This window comes from Palaemon carinicauda, chromosome 40 (genome assembly GCF_036898095.1).
Source record: "Palaemon carinicauda isolate YSFRI2023 chromosome 40, ASM3689809v2, whole genome shotgun sequence".
NCBI classification, from domain to species: domain Eukaryota; kingdom Metazoa; phylum Arthropoda; class Malacostraca; order Decapoda; family Palaemonidae; genus Palaemon; species Palaemon carinicauda.
This window is the reverse complement of record NC_090764.1, coordinates 53,079,430-53,101,489: the sequence shown is the minus strand read 5'-3', so window position 1 is coordinate 53,101,489 and position 22,060 is coordinate 53,079,430. Positions and strand designations below refer to the sequence as shown.

The 22,060-nt window shown below is 32.5% G+C and overlaps 1 protein-coding gene across 1 annotated transcript in view; it reads right to left on the bottom strand.

The window, feature by feature from the left end:
- Positions 1-2,762: 2,762 nt before the first annotated feature.
- The window catches only part of LOC137631911 (4-hydroxyphenylpyruvate dioxygenase-like), a 55,838-nt gene continuing 36,540 nt past the window's right edge, over positions 2,763-22,060 (bottom strand). The window contains exons 6-12 of the mRNA XM_068363914.1: positions 21,920-22,045; positions 19,735-19,824; positions 13,327-13,433; positions 10,568-10,760; positions 5,478-5,597; positions 4,971-5,210; positions 2,763-2,852 (exon numbers count right to left, since the gene is read on the bottom strand). Coding sequence (XP_068220015.1) covers positions 2,778-2,852; positions 4,971-5,210; positions 5,478-5,597; positions 10,568-10,760; positions 13,327-13,433; positions 19,735-19,824; positions 21,920-22,045 — 951 coding nt within the window. The 3' untranslated portion in view covers positions 2,763-2,777. The remainder of the gene's footprint in view (positions 2,853-4,970; positions 5,211-5,477; positions 5,598-10,567; positions 10,761-13,326; positions 13,434-19,734; positions 19,825-21,919; positions 22,046-22,060) is intronic.

Below are 22,060 nucleotides of genomic sequence, written 5' to 3'. Positions count from 1 at the left end.
ACACAATTCAGAGATTAACATTTCCTTATTTACGACACAGGAATAAAAAAGGATATAGCATATTTTCCTTGTTATTAGAAAGCTAAACACAATTCAGAGATTAACATTTCCTTATTTACAAAACAGAAAAAAAAGGAAATAGCATATTTTCCTTGTTATTAGAAAGCTAAACACAATTCAGAGATTAACATTTCCGTATTTACGACACAGGAAAAAAAAAAGGAAATAGCATATTTTCCTTGTTATTAGAAAGCTAAACACAATTCAGAGATTAACATTTCCTTATTTACAAAACAGAAAAAAAAGGAAATAGCATATTTTCCTTGATATTAGAAAGCTAAACACAATTCAGAGACCAACATTTCCTCATTTACGAAACAGAAAAAAAGGAAATAGCATATTTTCCTTGATATTAGAAAGCTAAACACAATTCAGAGATTACCATTTCCTCATTTACGAAACAGAAAAAAAGGAAATAGCATATTTTCCTTGATATTAGAAACCTAAACATAATTCAGAGATTAACATTTCCTCATTTACGAAACCGGAAAAAAAAGGAAATAGCATATTTTCCTTAATATTAGAAAGCTAAACACAATTCAGAGATTAACATTTCCTTATTTACGAAAAAAAAATGGAAATAGCATGTTTTCCTTGATATTAGAAAGCTAAATACAATTCAGAGATTAACATTTCCTTATTTACGAAAAAAAAAGGAAATAGCATATTTTCCTTGATATTAGAAAGCTAAACATAATTCAGAGATTAACATTTCCTTATTTACGAAAAAAAAAATGGAAATAGCATATTTTCCTTGATATTAGAAAGCTAAACACAATTCAGAGATTAACATTTCCTCATTTACTAAACAGAAGAAAAATGGAAATAGCATATTTTCCTTGATATTAGAAAGCTAAACACAATTCAGAGATTAACATTTCCTCATTTACGAAACAGGAAAAAAAAAGGAAATAGCATATTTTCCTTGATATTAGAAAGCTAAACACAATTCAGAGATTAACATTTCCTCATTTACGAAACAGAAAAAAAAATGGAAATAGCATATTTTCCTAGATATTAGAAAGCTAAATCAATTCAGAGATTAACATTTCCTCATTTACGAAAAAGGAAAAAAATGGAAATAGCATATTTTCCTTGATATTAGAAAGCTAAACACAATTCAGAGATTAACATTTCCTTATTTACGATAAAAAAAAAGAGAAATAGCGTATTTTCCTTGATATTAGAAAGCTAAACACAATTCAGAGATTGTCATTTCCTTATTTACGAAACAGAAGAAAAAGGGAATAGCATATTTTCCTTGATATTAGAAAGCTAACCACAATTCGGAGATTAACATTTCCTCATTTGCGAAACAGAAAAAAAAATGGAATTAGCATATTTTCCTTGATATTAGAAAGCTAAACATAATTCAGAGATTAACATTTCCTCATTAACGAAACAGAAGAAAAATGGAAATAGCATATTTTCCTTGATATTAGAAAGCTAAACACAATTCAGAGATTAACATTTCCTTATTTATGAAACAAAAAAAAAAAGGAAATAGCATATTTTCCTTGATATTAGAAAGCTAAACACAATTCAGAGATTAACATTTCCTTATTTACGAAACAGAAGAAAAGGGAAATAGCATATTTTCCTTGATATTAGAAAGCTAAACACAATTCAGAGATTAACATTTCCTCATTTACGAAACAGAAAAAAAAGGAAATAGCATATTTTCCTTGATATTAGAAAGCTAAACACAATTCAGAGATTAACATTTCCTTATTTACGAAAAAAAAGGAAATAGCATATTTTCTTTGATATTAGAAAGCTAAATACAATTCAGAAATTAACATTTCCTTATTTACGAAAAAAAAAGGAAATAGCACATTTTCCTTGATATTAGAAAGCTAAACATAATTCAGAGATTAACATTTCCTTATTTACGAAAAAAAAAATGGAAATAGCATATTTTCCTTGATATTAGAAAGCTAAACACAATTCAGAGATTAACATTTCCTCATTTACGAAACAGAAGAAAAATGGAAATAGCATATTTTCCTTGATATTAGAAAGCTAAACACAATTCAGAGATTAACATTTCCTCATTTACGAAACAGGAAAAAAAAGGAAATAGCATATTTTCCTTGATATTAGAAAGCTAAACACAATTCAGAGATTAACATTTCCTCATTTACGAAACAGGAAAAAAAAAGGAAATAGCATATTTTCCTTGATATTAGAAAGCTAAACACAATTCAGAGATTAACATTACCTCATTTACGAAAAAAAGGGAATAGCATATTTTCCTTATTATTAGAAAGCTAAACACAATTTAGAGATTACCATTTGCTCATTAACAAAGCTTGAAAAAAGTAAATAGCATATATTCCCAAAATTAGAAAGCTTAACCAAATCCATAGATTATGATTTGCTCTTTTAGGAAGTAGGAAAAATTCTAAGAGTATACCGGCAGATTAGCCTTTGTAGCACTGGTTCGTTTTAATGCTAAAGTTGCAAGGATCTGCCAAACAAGATGTGTCTAGAACTCTAAAAGATGTATAGACAAATCTTTTACTTCAATGTAATATTCTTCTTTGGTAGTATAATTTGCATTATTGTTGTTTGAGGGTCCAAATATTAGTTCATAGTGTTTTACGGGCATCTTTCTCGGGACGATAATTCAGTGCTATATATATGTAGGCCTACACACTGCTTTTTTTTAATCTGTCTTCTTTTTCTCGTGGTGTTGAGAAATGCTTTCATTGTCTTTAAATATTCCCTCTATCTGCCTGTTCCATTTCGATAGCCTCAAACAGATCTTTGAAGTTGCCAGCTCCGAAACCCTGCAGAAGAAAGAGTGAAATACTTTAATTGTCTTTCTAGAAATACATTGTTGCCTATATTAATATTTCTAAAGAGATAATATAGATATGCTTTGATAGGAGTAATATGCTTCATTATTTCCGGGTTCCTAATTGCTTATTCCGCAAAATAAGTTTGTGGGCAACCTAATAATTAACAGATAGGAGCAAAGCTTCCAAGTTTATACTTAGTATTGCAATTGGACGTTTTTTCCAGTAACCATAAACAACATTCTTAATGGAAATCTTAAATTTTTATGTTTTTTCCCCATTCAACCTTGAAATCAGTTGAGATAATACCATGTTATCAGTTTTGGTAACCTATTGTGGTATTTTCAATCTCCTCTTTTAGATTCATGGCGCGACTTTTGTATACCACCAGCTCTCTGCTAAGATTTTGCAACATATCCATTCTTTCAATTTGTTCTCTTAGCTTTCTTGATTTTAAGCAAGAAAATTAATTTTGAATTAAATTCTTCTTTGCACAGGTTACACACATCTTCTATGTATTTTTCCCCGAAATTTGCTCTTGATGTAAGTCTTTGGGCCATTTCTTTCTATGAATCTAACATTTTTCATCCTGTTCATCTTTTCTTCAATCTTCTCCATTGTTCTTATTTTTCTACTTCTTTTTAGGATCTTTTTCCCCTAATTTATTTTTCTTATTTTTCATATTCCATTCTATATTCACAACACATTTCTTCTACGCTGCTGCTCCAGCACTTTCCAAAGGGGTTCCACAAATGTTATCGTCAGTTATCTTTCTGGGTAATCTCTTTTTATCAGATTTTATGATGGTATGGGAAAGCATTATCTTCCATAGTTTACTAGATTACGCGACCCGTAAAAAATGACGGCTATGTTTTTAGATGGATATGCACACACACGCAGATACAACCCTTCCAATCCCCTCCCCCTTTCCGAACTACAACGCGGCAGTTGTGGTTTCCGAGTGTACCTCTCGGGCTATCCCCTCTCACCAGGGTATGACTTCGGCTCTCCCTCTACCCGAGGGACTGGGAGAGACCGAACGTAACCAGAAATATCATTATTATTATCATCATATATATATATATATATATATATATATATATATATATATATATATATATATATATATATATATATATATATATATATATATATATATATATATATATCTAGGAACAACTTGCTCTACCTTACTGTATATTGGAGAGATTTCGCAAGACTAGCCCCAGTATGGAGTACGGGATGGCTGTTCATACATATTTCTTATTGTTCTATATTGAAGGTTTTCCAGCTCTTTCCTCTCTTTATCTCTTATTTCACCCCAGGTCTCCATATTAGCAAATATTGTTATTATTGCCATTTTTCCTACATTTCTCATGTCTCCATATCTCCGTATTCATTGGGTTATGTACGCCACCATTTGGCTTTTCTTAATATTACTTTTTTGTTTCCCTTCTATTTGTATGATTATTACAGGCCCGTTCGTTACTTTTGGTTTAATCTCTTCTTTCTTTTTATTGCCTTTGTTAATGATTGATAAACCAATTTTGGGGGATTGGTACTGATTGTGAACCTTTTAAGGATCTTCAAGTTATGACAGTTACTTATAGCATATTCTACTCATTTCCTTCTTGCGGGAAACATGATATCATAAACAAATATCAGGGATTCAATTTTAATATTCCTTATTATTGTTATACTTTTCTACTGACGCTGTTTTGCCAGTCATTATGATGCCTAGCTTAGGTCCAAATATAGTTCCTTGTCTTCCGTTTTCTTCAATCTCAATGCTCTCTGTTGTTCCTGCAAGACTGATGACTGCTATACCCTTTCCATTCATTGTCTTCACTGCCAGTTCTTATTTCCATTTTATAATTTTCCCATCTCTTTGATGCAATTTACAATGAAAATTATCTTTAAAAAATGAATGACTATTTATAAGCAAATTGCCTATAAATGGAAAAAATAGGTCATTAGTCAGCTCAAAAGTGGTCCTCAAAAACTAAAAAAATCATAATCTTCATTTGAAATGTAAGTTTATATTCGAATTATTAGACACCAAATATCATAATGATAGAAATTACTGATAAACTGTTCATAGCAACTCACCGAGTGATTGTGCCTTTGGATAACTTCCAGAAAAACTGTGGGTCGGTCTTGCATGGTCTTAGTGAAAAGCTGGAGGAGGTATCCGTTATCGTCGAAATCTAGAAGGATGTTCAACTGCTGAAGGGTGTCCATATCCTCTTTTATCTTAACTGGGGAACCTTTCAACCTTTCTCTCAATGCCGAATAGTAAGCATCGGGAACGTTCAAAAACACCACTCCTCTTTCACGCAGTTGTCGGATCTTGTCAAAGAGAGCAGGAATAGGGCCATTAGAGGAATCAACAGATCATACAATACGATTTATTATCACCAGTTATGTAGGAATGAGCTTAGTAACTCTTTTGATACTTGACATGTTTTCATTTACAGTAATCAATTTAAAAATTAAGAAGAAAACGAAAGGTGAGAAAATACTTTCAATAACACGCCTTTTTTAAATCTGAAGATGAAAAATTGAATATTAAGTATAAAAACACAAACGTTTCCCAATTCTTAAGATATTACTTACAGAAGAGATAATGTCCTCAGTACTGAAGGCAATGTGCTGAACCCCAGCTCCTCCATAGTAGTCCACATATTCTTGAATTTGACTCTTCCTCTTACCTTTGGCAGGTTCGTTGATGGGCATCTGTAAGAGAAGGCGCATTGAAAATCGTGTAGGCCACCTATACTGTTTCAAAATTCTCCAAAAAGGGGGAGGAAGTTAAGGTTAAGTTAGAAAGAGAAATGAGAAAGATAAATCCTACTTAATTTTATTTTTATATAGACAGAAGTAATTGGACAAACATTTGTGTAGTAAAAACTAAAAAAAGGGACTGAAAAGGAATAAAGTGCTATAATGATAACCAAAGAAACCATCAGAGGGAGATTTTACATTTTGAAGGTTGAAGACACGCAATGGGAAATCCAAGACTTGATGGCAAAAGAGACTTTAACATTGTAATAAGCCCAATGAAATTAGAAGGTCTCCGTATATCATAAAAGGATTGTGGTGATCTGTTGGAGACGTCCCTGCCTAGCGATCACCAGACGGGTGTTCGAGTCCCGCTCACCATCCTTGTGATTTAGTGATGGGGGCTTTGGGGAGCCTATAGGTATACCTGCTGAGTCATCAGCAGACATTGACTGGTCCTAGCTTGGGTGCTGATCATACGTTTACATGGCCAGTCTCTAGGGAATTTTCCAACTAGCTAGGGCATTGTCACCGTATCCTGCTCTACCATTCATGAACGGCCTTAAAATCTTTTTCAACCAAAATTCTTCTGTATCATGTCAGAATATTACTCTGGCCGGAAAAGAAAAAATTAATGACTCCGCAAAGATCTTGTGCATTTCGTTTGCATGTTAAGATTTTGAGCTCTAGCGTAAGTGGGACCCTATTATTGATCAGTAAATGAAGCATGGGAAAAAACGGAAGATCTTTAATGTAACACAGGTAACACAAAAAACAAGTTCATCTAAATTCCTTACTTTTGCACTTCGGTAGACTACTTTTAGTAATAAAATTATTTCTATATTCACTTGATGTTCTTATTACTTCTTTCCAGATGCTCGGTTTATCGACGTTACCCCAATTTTTATTTTAAAAATCCCACTTAATTTCCTTATAGAAATAAAAAGAAATTTGATAAAAACTGCTTATTTCAAAGCACCTTCTCTGGTGTTCATATTGCTGACTCGCACACTGATGACAATGGCACGTCAGTGAAGGAAAGATATCGGTAAACAAAAAGTTTAAAATGTATGACATGAGTAAACTTGTAGACTCAATTTGTCTACATTTCATAGGAATCATCTCCAAATACAGTTTGTTATACAAGACTTAGATTGTTTTTCTAACGCTAATTATAATATAGATAAAGAAATATATAACTTAAATGAGCTCAAATTTAAAAAAAAAAAACCACATCGCCAGCAGCCATTATAGGACCCAGAGGCCAATAAACTCGATAAGAAAGTCATGATTCTTCAAGAATATGTTTACCAAACACCAAATTGGGTGGTTATTAAAATATCTCTAAAAATCTTTACAAAGAAACATTTCTGTCAAAATTAAGAGATGTGGGTTAATTCCTTATATACAGAATCTTACTCAAGAAATGGCACTGCCGTTCTGTTCAGAGAACAAAAAGGAAGGGTATCTGCCTTTTATGCTAAGGAATCCAGAACAATATAACCAAACACTTTTATAATTGTCTTGTCAAGAGCCTTTAGTGTTCCCAGGTGGTCATCCAACCAAATAATGACTAGATCTAACGTTTTTTACCTTCACTAATCTGTCGAAAAAAAGGTGTTTTCAAAGTAATAGGGTCTTAGCCTGGTGTAGTTGCAAACAAGATGAGAAATGGTGCTTTTAACATGGTATGGACGTTGTTCAGTACAGTTGCAAATATTAATACCTACGAGCGACTAAGTTATTTCCAAATTTAAAGACATACAGGAGAATGTAGGGCCCATCCACTTAGAAGCGCTAGACGCCTTTTTCTTAGCTGAATTTTTTATTTACACGAAAAATTTTAATTTGATCATGCCACATACTTCTCGAGGTACCTTGTGGCCTATGTACTAAAGACAATTTGTATCCCACTTGAGACACAGAATGCTGAACAAGTTCACCCAGAAACAATTCCTATGTACCATAGCATATAGCCTTGCTAACAAGTCCAGAGCAACAAACTGGCTTGAGTTCCAGTAACCCACTGAGGAACTACTTTTTCAGCTAGACTAGGCCCACTTTATCTACAACAGGACCAAAAAAAATTTATTTGCTGCCTAGAACAAGAGCCCGTGGCTTGCACCTTCTGTGCAAGTCATTCTAAAACGAACAAACGAACGACCAAAATAGTGGAAATATATTGCCGCAAAGACTGTCCCACCATTCAGTCAAATACTTGTTCCCTACCCTTATCACAAAAGCCACATAGGCTGGTGCATCCGGCCCAAGTTAACCTTACCTCCTCTATTTGGAACAGAGAGGATGACCTTGTAATCCTTTGGTTTCAGACCTAGTCTAGTTATGACCAATGACTGCAAACACCATTGTGGTCTGCCCTACCATCACTGGGTCGTGGCTTTACTTTGCATTACCAAAGGGTACAAATTTTTTAAAATTAATTATCTGGACCTAACTTACTTTAAGTAACTGGCAATAAAAAGCAGAATCGATTAACTATTATTTGAAGTTAAAACTTTCAACCAAACTATATGTATCTTTTAATAAAACATATGCAAAGAGGGCTGAAAGAATATCATTAGGGATTCCGTTAAAATAAACTGTCAGCGTGTTACTTATCATTTAGCTGAAGTAAATTTACTTATTTAAATTACCAGTGAACTAGGAATTGATTTATGTCAAAGTGAATGTTCAAATCGGTAAAGTGAATGTGAAAGCCTATATTATTTATGGTATTTTTAGACTTTAACTGCGCTTTATTGCCATATGAATTTTTACTATTTCACTTTTGAATGCCAGCCTCTTGTATTTCAATGTGTTAGTTGGGTTCATGGTGTGTGGTATATCTTAGTTGACAAGTGATTGAAAAGTATGTGAAGTTGGTATTTTTCTTCAAACGCTTGTCTTTTTTTCAAACGGAATTCTGTGCTTGTCAGTGTCTGCAAAGTTCCAAAAGTTTTCTAAAACTTACTATAGGGTCTCTCCTAATAGAAATTTAGTTGCATTGTCCATTTTAACATATCATTTTTTTAATTTTTCATTAGATGGAAGTGATTACTGTACCGTTTAAAGGGTAGCATTTTTTTTTTCATTTGTCATGCCCACGCAACCTGTCACATTTTTACATGTTTATTGTAGAAACAAAGAAAAATAAATGTACTTTCCAATTATATGCTGTTATACTGGTATATGTTTTCTTGTTGCTTTGTCAGTCTTTGATATGTTTGAAGACACAGATGTCGGCAAAAATGGCGATTTACTAATGTCTAAGCCTGGCTCAATTTTTGCCCACAACTACTAAATGCCAAACTTTTATAGTGTGTTTCTGGCCATTTCATGTCCCAAAGATACCTTTGATGATAAAAGGACCTAAGGCTTCGGCCACACCGGACGCGACTAGCGGTGTGGTTAGAGGGAAGAGGTTCCCGCGCCAAATTGAAAGTAAGGTATCGTATGCGGGTGGCCACATTGGAGGCGTGAGAAGCCTCCAACCGCTGCATAACTGTCGCCAAGCTATGTTTCATGTTTTAAAAATCCACGGCGGTTTCGAGCGTCTTCACCCAGGATTATACCATTTTTCATCAGTTTCATTTGTTCGTTTCCAGTCATGGCTAATCAACAATTTATTGGGAGTTGTATCGAAGAACAAAACTAATTTAAATAAATGGAAGGTATGGCAATTAATTGTAAATGAATGGTAATAAAATAGTGGGTAGGCCTATGCCTTTTTGTGCTTTGCAACTTATTTAATCACCATTTAATTATATAAATATATATATATGTATATATATATATATATATATATATATATATATATATATATATATATATATATATATATATATATATATATATATATATATATTATATATATATATATATATATATAAATATATATATATGTATATATATACATATATATACATATATATATATATATATATATATATATATATATATATATATATATATATATATATACATATATATATGTATATATATATATATATATATATATATATATATATATATATATATGTATATATATATACATATATATATATATGTATATATATATATATATATATATATATATATATATATATATATATATATATATATATATATATATATATATATATATATATATATATATATATATATGGCTGGTTAGGGAGAGATTGAGATTGTTTATAGTTTTACGTTTGTTTTGTGAGCCTGAATCCAAGAAGGCTGTTGCCAACAAAGAATCAAAAGTCTTGTGTAATACGCAGATATACTTTAAATCTGCCGTTGTACAAACGAGACTGGCGATATTAATTGTAAAATTATCATATTTTCCGTTCTCTGTTTATTAAAATCGTGAATCCCAACTCTTGTATAATCTATTGTTCAGTTTAAAACAAAGCTTTTCAGTCTGAAGTAATTTCCTACTCAAACACCATCGTCATGTTTGCGAGAAAGGCCATTTCGACTGCTGGGAGTGAGGAGGCAAGAGAGGAGTGGTGGTTCTGGTGAACATTTTGTCCCTGGCCTGTCGCCCAAGCCATGCCTCTACCTCGACACTCATCGCGTGTGGTGTGGCCGAAGCCTAAGAAAAGTTTATCTTTTACTGAAAGGCCCAACCCTATTTTGAATAGATACAGTCTGCTGGCTCCCTGAGTATTAGAAAAAGGGAATCTTTGGAAAAAATAAGAAGGCATCAATGAACCTTTCAGAATAGAAAGATGCAACGCTGTATTTAGAAACATTGCAGCCTCATAGGTTTCAAAACTAAGCAACTTTAAAAAACATATATTGCTTTGAGCATCTTCACTAAACGAAATCGTCATTAACTAAACGCAGTGAAACATAGTTTTATAAATATTGGAAATATATGATTCGATAAACCTATCTTTGCTATCATAAGACCAGGAGATATTTACCTTGATCGTTTCTTCATAGTTGGTCATGACAATGGAGCGGAGAGCAGAGTACTCTGTGTGCACTTGGGAATTGTCAACCGACCAAAATCTGTGGAACATCAAATGTTTCTCGTACCAAGCAGCTGTGTTTTCCATTTGAAGGTCTGGCTGGTTTCCAACAATATGATCGATGGATTGCAGATTTGGCTTTGGACTGTTTGGGAGAAAAGGTAATTTTCAATTATTCTTTTACTAAAAATGGGGATGAAGCAGAAAAAAAAACAATGAAAATATAACGTTTGATTTCAAAACGTAAAATTTATATACAATCTTGAGCGATTTCATTGTTATTCTAGACAATCTATTCATTAAATTAAAATATACATTTTAAGTTGTTTATTCCAAGTTCCCAGTAAGACTAGACTACCAGAGTATTAAATTTCAAGAAAATCACCAGATAACGACGACTTCCTTTATGTATATGGAAAGAATTACCAGACAGGTAATTCGTCTATCCTTGTCATTAGCATGCAATTTCATAACTTTTGGCCAGGTATATTTTAACGAAGTGGCTAAGCCAAGAAATTCTAAAAGCTAATAGCATGCCCGATACTGATTAAGAATACTGGGTAGCTTTTTCATAAGCTAGCAGTTTGTTATTATTATCAATATTATTATTATTACTAACTAACCTACAACCTTAGTTGGAAAAGCAACACATTGCCTTTATAAAACCTAGGGATGAACTAAAGATTGGCCATTAAAATTGAGGAGTGTAAGGTCATATGATTGACGCGATCAATATTGGGGACAATCATTTTATGTTCATTCCAAAAGATTGATCATGCAGGGGCCCCTTTCAGCATTGAACGGCTTCGCAGGCCCAAGCACCGAGTTATATAGTCCAAATCCATAAATCCACCCATCAGACCTACTCATTATTATTATTATTATTATTATTATTATTATTATTATTATTACTATTATTATTAGTAGTAGTAGTAGTAGTAGTAGTAGTAGTAGTAGTAGTAGTACAAGCTAAGCTACAACCCGAGTTGGAAAAGCAGGATGTTATAAGCCAAAGGGAAAAATACAACAGTGGGGAAAGGAAATAAGGAAATAAATATACTGCAAGAGAAGTAATGAACAACTAAAATCATATATATCAAGAACATTAACAACTATAAAATAGAGCTTTCGTAAACAAGCTATGAAAAGAGACTTATGTCAGTCTGTTCAACATAAAAACATTCACTGCAAGTTTTAACTTTTGATGTTCCACCGATTCAACTACCTGTATAGGAAGATCATTCCACAAACTGGTCACAGCTGGAATAAAACTTCTAGAATACTGTGTAGTTAGAATTAACTGCAAACTAGTATTACAAACAGGGAAGATCTGAGTGCAAAGGATGGTCAGAATTATGAACAATCTTATGCAACATGCAAAATGAACTGACTGAACGGCTGTCCCAGAGATTATTATCTAAATCAGCATACGATATTTGATAGACTGTAAGTTTCTATCCAACAAATTAAGATGAGATTCAGCCGCTGGAGACCAGACAGAAGAACAATACTCGAAACAAGACAAAATGAAAGAATTTAAACACCTGATAATAGATTGATCACCAAAAATCTTACAAGACTTTTTCAGTAAGCCAATTTTTTGTGCAGTTGAAGATACAGACCTAGTATATTGCTTAAAAGTAAATTTGCAATCAAGAATCACACCTAAAATTTTAAAATAGTAATAGAGGTTAACAATGCTGAGATCTGGACATTGAGGACTCACTGTTCTAAACCTACTTACAATCATACTTTGAGTTTCGTTAGGGTTCAACTTTATGCCCCCTAATTTGTACCATGCACTAATTTTAGCTAGATCTCTATCAAAAAATTCAGCAACTCCAGACCTACTGTACATACATGAGATGGAATTGATGCAGAGAGAGTAGCATCGGCTGCATATGCAACGAGCTTGTTTTCTAGGCCAAACCCCGTATCATGTGTATATAGCATGAAAAGTAATTAGGCAAGAAGACTACCCTGAGGAACACCTTATATCACATTACTATACTCACTATGGTGCTCATCAACAATAACTCTCCGATCTATTACTTAAAAATTCAGTAATGATGCTGAGAAAAGACTCGATCACTCCCAATTCTTTGAGTTTGCAAACAAGGGCCTCATGATTAATATAGTGAAGGGCAGCACTAAAATCAAGGCCAATTATACGAACTCCCTGACCACAATCAAGGGATTTCTGTACAGCATTGGAAAATATAAGAAGGGCATGATATGCTCCAAGTCCTTTACGAATGCCAAATTACAAATTAGGGTATAGATGATTACCTTCAGCAAACCTATTTATACGTTTTGCCAAAAGACGTTCAAAAACTTTAGATACTACGGGAATTATGAAAGGCCATTGTTTAGTTTCCCCTAAAGAGAAAATAAATTCAGAAACAGATATTATCAATGAAAATATATACCAGAGAATGGTTTATATTTCTTTTTTATAAAGGCATACTATCTATAGTACAACATTATTCGGTTTCGAATTTACAGTGTTATTTGATGGGGATATTAGAAAAGACGAAAGAGTCCTTATTCATTCTCATCAGATGAAAATAGGGAATAAATCGCTTGATGACATTCTAGATGTATGAAGCTTGAAACTAGAGTCTACTAAGCTAATCACAAAATGAAAGAAAGAGCTAAAAGCCTCCTAAGAGGCATAAAGAGCTGTCAATATAAGGTTTTATTTCACTTACAGTTTCTCTAAGAGCTTGTCCTGTGGAAACAAAGGTTTTTTGAAGCCAGGTAGGAAAAGTCCTTTGTAGTTCCCCCTCTCTACGAAAGTGTGCGTTGTATCACCATACTGCAGAAAGAGAAATAGACAATTATTAAAATTAAACTTACAAATTAATGCTAAATTGCTATTAGTGGAGGTACTCCGGTTATGTTGGGATCTGTTCTTAGGCCACATCTAAAGATGATTTTCGTTGTAAGTCAGATATATATATATATATATATATATATATATATATATATATATATATATATATATATATATATATATATATATATTTATATATATGTATATATACTGTATATATATATATATATATATATATATATATATATATATATATATATATGTGTGTGTGTGTGTGTGTGTATATATATTCTTACGAAATTTGTCTAGCCTAGAGTAAATACAGTAGTATTCATTATTAATTATTTTATTTATATTTAATTTGTGCATTGAAGAGAGGTTAACCAGCTCTTAAGATGAGTTCTCCTCGTGTAGACGTATGTATATTATATAAATTACGTAAGACCTTCGTTGTTAATTTCATTGTATTCTTTATTCAATTACGTATATGTAAATTTTCATTATTTTTAAGAATTAACTTTTTCTTTCACGTATTTTTGTTACGAAGTCTTACATAATCTGTTTAAGATTGTTATGTGATCATACACGATAGGAACAAGGGGGTTATGTAATGTTTTTATATTTTATGAGGTATTGCTTCATGTATGTGAGAGAATTTGCAGTGTACCATGTGCTTTGGTAAATTTGCGAAAAACCTAGTGCTAGGATGTTATCTTTTTTTTTTATTTCGGGGACAAAGGGTGTGCGGAGCTAGCTGACTGAAAGAGCTGTCTGGTGTTGCGTGAATACACGTTCGAGAGAGCGATACTTGGTAACTCTGACACCTTAGCTCGTCCCCCACGCTTCCAAATCTCAGTCCTGGAACCTTCTGGAAGTAGCTAAGTCTTATATAAGGCGACCCTCAAAGTTGCGTAGATAAATAAAGATATCCAGCCTTAAGTTCGCCATGTCCCCTCTCTCTCACTAACACATGCAGCTCAGAGTATTATTTTAAAAGTGTTTAGTACCTATGGTGTGTCCTCTCCAAAGTGATTTTTTGCGCCACATATATCGTGTGTAGTGAGTACTTATAAAAATTCTCTTAGAGTTTTTGTAAACGGCCCTATAGGAAGGTTAGGTATTTGTATTGTGATCTGGTTATCTATTTTTCATTAAGTGTCAAACCTAAATATTGTATTCAGATTTAATTTCAAGTGAACCAAGTGATTGTATAATTTTAATCAATGTTATTTCTTTTCTTAGTCTAGGGTTTATTCAGATATAATAGTTCAAGTCAAGTTAATATATAATTTTCAGATCAAAACATTTTTGTCTTAATCTAATTTTGTTCAGACTTAATATTTCGAGTGATTTATTTGATTTATGTAAATTGTTTCAAAGTATTGTAATTTATATAGAATATATTAATTTTGTAAGGAGTGTATTATTTCCAATCACCATTGTTTAGAATAGTATTCGCTTGTATCCTATTAAGACCCCTAGTAAGTTTTAAATGATTCTTAAGGATAATTACCCAGTTTGGTTTTGAGTGTACTTAAGAGACCTTTGGATATTCAGTGTTTTAAATATATGTCTGGGAGTTATTTAAGTGTCTCAGAGTTCGTGTATTAATATTTTAAAGTGAGTTTGGAATTTGAGAGGTTGATTACCTTGCTAGTCGCAGTCTATATTATATTATATGCTTGGTTCCCAGTCACAAGCCATAACACAAGCCATGGAGCCATAATCGTATAGTGTATAATATATATATATATATATATATATATATATATATATATATATATATATATATATATATATATATATATATATATATGTACATATATATACATATATATATATATATATATATATATATATATATATATATATATATATATATATATTGTTTTTTCATTAATCTGTTATACTTGAAGATATTAATACCCGAGATCTAAGATAGTTATATAACTCCCAGACAGCAATATATAAAAACACTGAAAATCCATAAGGTCTCTTAAGTACACTCAAAACAAAACTGGGTAATTATTATGAAGAATTATTCAAACAACTTCTTAATTCGATTCTTTAACAGGGGTATGAGTGAGTACTGAGATAAACACTGGTGATTGAAATGATAGACTCTTTACAAAAATAAATATATTCTATAAAAATTATAACACTGAAAGAATTTACATAAAAAGAAAATCACTCTAAATATTAAGTCTGAACAAAACTTAGATTAAGACCAAAAAGTTACCTTCTGAAAATTATATCATCACTTGACTTGGAATATTAAATCTGAATAAAACCTCAGACTAAGACAAAAAAATAAATACTTATGAAAATTATACAATCATTTGTTTAACTTGAAATTAGATTTTACTCAATTAATTACTCTTGATAGTTTATGAGTATAGTTAACCTTATAACGATACAAATATACTTCATGTTTGTACGGGGCCAGTTACAGAAACTCTAAGAGAATTTTCTATATGTATTCACTAGGTTTACAAAAACCCGTCACACCAGAACTTTGAGATTTCACACTCACTGAACACTTTTTTTTTTTAAAATCACCGATCTAGTACGAGAGGCGTGTGTGAGAGAGAGAGAGGCTGATGGCTCTTTCACAGGACAGATCGGTTACTCTTCAGCCCCTATGCATCCCTAGGGCCGCTTATATATGAATTTAGTAACTTCTAGAATATTCTAATAGATAATTCTCGTCACTATCACGTATCGAACAGGAGAATCAAACTCACGGCATGGTAATTCCCTCTCAGCAGCTCCGCCCACCCCCGTTCTCAAACACTGAAAAAAAAAGATAAAATCTAACGCTGAGGTTTTCGAGAACCTTCAAAAACACGTGGCAAATATAAGAATTGTGTAGTTTCTCATAAACATTACGCAATGCCTAACAAAAATATAAAAAAGATTTACATAAGCCCTTGTTCATAAACTATCTCGTATGGATCATATAACACTCTTAAACAGTTACGCAAGACTTTGTTTTGTTCAGACTTAATATTTCTGGTGATTTATTTTTTTCATGCAAATTCTTTTCAAAGTGTTGTAATTTATATAAAATATATTTATTTTTTATAGAGTGTATTATTTCAATCACCAGTGTTTATTTCTTACTCGCTCGTATCCTATTAACGAATTGAAGGAAGAGGTGGTTCTGAATAATTCTTAAGAATCATTACCCTATTTTATTTTGAGTGTACTTAAGAGACCCTTGGATATTCAGTGTTCTATATACTGCTGTCTGGGAGTTATATAATTGTCTAAGAGTTTGGGTATTAATATTTTCAGGTGTAACAGATTTAACGTAAAAGCAAACAGGTGAGTTTGGAACTCGAGAGGTTATATAGCTTGCCAGCCGTGGTATATATAATATTATATTTATGGTGCCCAGACCCGGGACCATCTTATAATATATATATATATATATATATATATATATATATATATATATATATATACATACATATATATATATATATATATATATATATATATATATATATATATATATATTATAATGTCTGGATTCCGGGTCTGAGCACCCAAAAATATATTATACGATTATGATTCCCGAAGTCTGGGTATTAACAAAATATACTATACAGTACTATGGCTCGTGACTGGGAACCAAACATATAATTTGATATATACTATGACTGACAAGTTAATCAACCTCTCAAATTCCAAATGACCTTGTTTGCTTTTACCTTAAAATTGTTACACTTTAAAACATTAATATGCAAATTCTGAGACAGTTAAATAACTCCCAGACAGCAATATATAAAACACTGAATATCCAAAGGTCTCTTAAGCACACTCAAAACCAAACTGGGTAGTTACCTTTAAAGTATTGTTAACACTTATTTATCTCTCACTGGTTCTTAACAGGAATCGAGCAGAAACTGGTCTTAAATAGTGGTGATTGGAATAATACATTCGTTACAAAAATAAATATATCCTATATAAATCTCAACACTTTGAAAAGAATTTACATGAAAATTAAGTCATTGGAAAATATTAAGTCTGAACAAAACTTAGAATAAGACAAAAATGTTATGATCTGAAATTATAAATGAACTTGACTTGAAACAATTATATCTGATTACAATTAAACCTTAAAAAAGAAATAATGCAAATGCTTGAAATAATTCTGAAATAATACAATGTTTACGTTTGACTCTTAATGAATAATAGTTAACCAGATAACTTTATACACCTATCTTGCCTACAGGGCCGTTTACAAAAAAATTTTATACAATACCTTGCTTTAGGGTACGGAGATACTTAGGAGAAGACACACTAACGTAATGAACACTTCTAAAAACAATACACTGGGTTATGGGCGTGAATGAGAGGGTAGGGGAAGGAGGCTATCTTCTGGCCGCAGTTTTAACTCGATCTCTATGTCTGTTTGTCGTTGACGGTAACCTAACCTTGGTCACCTTTTATATGAACTTTGACTAATTCCAGAGGGTTCCATAATATTTGGGAAGCGTAGCCTCTGCCTAAGGGCGTCAGAGTTTCCAACTACATAAAAACCCCCCGAACACTTCCAAAATACTCGTGCAAGAGAGAGAGAGGAAGGCTGCGGTTCTAACCCGATCTCTGTCTGTCTGTCTCTGACTCTGACCTAACCTCGGGTCCTTATATAACAAATCTGACGGGTTCTCGAAGCTTCCAACTTGTTTGAGAAGCGTTGGGGGCTGTGCCTAAGGGCATCAAAGTTTCCAACTAGATAAAAATGACTAGGCGAAGTTTTTGGTAACTCAAAGATCACGTCAACGCATTTCCCAGCTAGCTTTGCCCACCTATTGTTCCCAAAATAAAAAAAAAAAAAAGATAACATCCTCTTGCCGGGCATCGGGAAGCTTCGAAACACGTGGTAAAAGAATATTCCAAAGCACATATTCTAAAATACATCACAAAATATAAAAGAACATTACCTAAGCCCTTGTTCCTATCTTGCATGAATCCTACAAAACTTTCAAATAGACTACTTTAGACTTCTTATACACACATTCGTGAAATAAAAAGTTAATTCTTTAAAAAATAGACGTAAATTGCATATTTTAACTTGAATAAGGAACATAATGAAATTCACTACGAAAGTCTTACGTAATTTACATAAAATACATATCTACATGAGAGGGGTTCAATTTTACGGGCTGTGTATCATCTCTTCAAAGCACAAATAAAAACAACATAAATAAACATAAATAACATTATCAATAATCTACGATATTTACTCTTCAATAGACCAGCTACGTAAGAATATATATATATATATATATATATATATATATATATATATATATATATATATATATATATATATATATATATATATATATATATATATATACACACACACACAGCGTTTCCTTGTGACTCGAGACCATCGTAACCAGAGGACCTAATTAAAGAAATCTACGCCTAGGGGTTTATATGTGACCGTACTGTACATCTATTTAATAAAAAAAAAATAAAAATAAAAAACATGGTTTGGTTCTCTGATTACAGATAATCCTTACAACATTTGGTTAGAAATTGAACATCACCTTACTTTTACTTTAAGGACTGCTTTTCTGGTCCAAAGCAGGGGAACCCCACTCTCTACAGGACCTTCACATTCATTTTGTCATATACATTCTAAGGCATTCAGCATTTCACAACGCATATAGCTCGATTACTGTCAGGTCCACATTATCGAAGCACTTTGAGAACAAGAAAGTCTCGTTTCCTCTTGAAAGCCTTATTATCTTCGGTCTTTCGGATGTCTAGTGCGAGCTTATTGTACAGTCTCGGGGTCGCAAACTAAAGGCTTTAGAGCCTAACATGGACATATATCTATAGGTTCGAATAATTTGAAACCATCTATAACTATTCTCGTGTGAACACGATTTGTTGGCCGCAGAATATGTAGCATTTTTCCGGTTCTGATAACTTAATGGGTTATTGTACATATTTTAAACTCAATTTTTCCTTTAATAATAAGCCGTTATAAAAAAAAAAATACTTCATTGCTGAGAAAAAAATATTTGTTATAGTTTGCTAACCCAGAAAATTACAGATTAATAGTAAAATATGCTATCTAATAATGAAATCCCTTCCTATAATAAAAAAAAAGTTGATATTCCCAATGATCAGAATCGCTAAATCAAAGCTCGTAAGCAACATCCACAGCATTTGAAATGGAAGTTAAAACTACAGAGGACTTAGAGCTACTTTGCATTTGGATCTTATCAGAATAATCAATTACAAAATATTTTCTCACCGTTTGAACCGTAGCAAACCGAACGTTGCCAAACTCGTCTCTTTCTTCACAGATGTCTTTAACAACCTTAGCTCCCCTTTGCTTAGCCACCTGTGTGAAGTGGAGAAATTCAGTTCACAGGTATGAATAAGTACATTTTAAAAAAGATATCAACATTTCTAGCATCACTTCTTATGAATATCTAGCAATCTGACAATCTTTCCCTTTGAGCAATTATTATGATTTGAGGAGACGGACTCGAAAAATATTATAAGCGTCACAAGAAATATTAATGTAAATATATTAAAAAGAAATCATATACATCAAATTTGACATAACCAAAGTCTTGAATAAGTTTTACACGGAATATTGTGCAATAACCAAACAAAAAGTATAACCATTCAATTAGCTCGTGTTAATGCAAGCGATTTTGGCTAATAATTTCGTTAACGATAATTTTTTTCAGATCTTCTTGCATCGTTAATCACAACAATAACCAAGAGACCACAGAAAAAAATCTCTGAAAATTCTACAGATCCAAAAATCACTCAAGACGGGTAAATTGATCCATTCAGGCCATCTTTATGAGTCAGTCAGATAAAGTGATCGTTAGTTTATTTCCATTGTGTCAGGTGCCAATAACTATTTTGTAATCGTTAGTTTATTTCCATTGTGTCAGGTGCCAATAACTATTTTGTGACCGTTGGTTTATTTCCATTGTGTCAGGTGCCAATAACTATTTTGTGATCGTTGGTTTATTTCCATTGTGTCAGGTGCCAATAACTATTTTGGAATCATTAGTTTACTTCCATTGTGTCAGGTGCCAATAACTATTTTGGAATTGTTAGTTTATTTCCATTGTGTCTGGTGCCAATAACTATCTTGGAATCGTTAGTTTAATTCCATTGTGTTAGGTGTCAAGATCTATTTTGGAATCATTAGTTTATTTCCATTGTGTCAGGTGCCAATAACTATTTTGGAATCATTAGTCTATTTCCATTGTGTCAGGTGCCAATAGCTATTTTATGATCGTTAGTTTATTTCCATTGTGTCAGGTGCCAATAACTATCTTGGAATCGTTAGTTTAATTCCATTGTGTCAGGTGCCAAGAACTATTTTGGAATCGTTAGTTTATTTCCATTGTGTCAGGTGCCAATAACTATCTTGGAATCGTTAGTTTAATTCCATTGTGTCAGGTGCCAAGAACTATCTTGGAATCGTTAGTTTAATTCCATTGTGTCAGGTGCCAGGAACTATTTTGTTATCGTTAGTTTAATTCCATTTTGTTAGGTGCCAAGAACTATTTTGGAATCGTTAGTTTAATTGCATTGTGTCAGGTGCCAAGAACTATTTTGGAATCGTTAGTTTATTTCCATTGTGTCAGGTGCCAATAACTATTTTGTGATCGTTAATCTATTTCCATTGTGTCAGGTGCCAATAACTATTTAGCGATCGTTAGTTTATTTCCATTGTGTCAGGTGCCAATAACTATTTTGTGATCGTTAATTTATTTCCATTGTGTCAGGTGCCAATAACTATTTTCTGATCATTAGCTTATTTCCATTGTGTCAGGTGCCAATAACTATTTTGTGATTGTTAGTTTATTTCCATTGCGTCAGGTGCCAATAACTATTTTGTGATCGTTAGTTTATTTCCATTGTGTCAGGTGCCAATAACTATTTTGTGATCGTTAATTTATTTCCATTGTGGCAGGGGTCAATAACTATTTTCTGATCGTTAGCTTATTTCCATTGTGTCAGGTGCCAATAACTATTTTATGATCGTTAGTTTATTTCCATTGTGTCAGGTGCCAATAACTATTTTGTGATCGTTAGTTTATTTCCATTGTGTCAGGGGTCAATAACTATTTTCTGATCGTTAGCTTATTTCCATTGTGTCAGGTGCCAATAACTATTTTGTGATTGTTAGTTTATTTCCATTGTGTCAGGTGCCAATTGCTATTTTTCCCTACCCTTATAAAAATGTTTTTTTTTTTTAGCTCTGCTGTTATAAGTCATCATATCTTAGTACTCCAATGAGGAAAAGAGATAGGAACTGAATTCTAAGCCGTAAATTTCGTTCTGAACTTAACTGGCTGAGAATAGATTCGATGCCATTTAGGGCTATCGTTAATATGACGAGTATCATCATTATCATTTTTTATCTTTCTATAATTTAAACTTAGTGTTTACACCCAAAGACATACTTTCATTATTCCATCCAAATCCTCGACGCTGAAAGCAACATCCTTTACTCCATCGCCGTGGGTGACTAAATGTTGGCCCATCTCCGTGTTGCCTGGGTTAAGGGCCGAGGCGAACACAAATAAGATCTGTAAGAAGAAGCA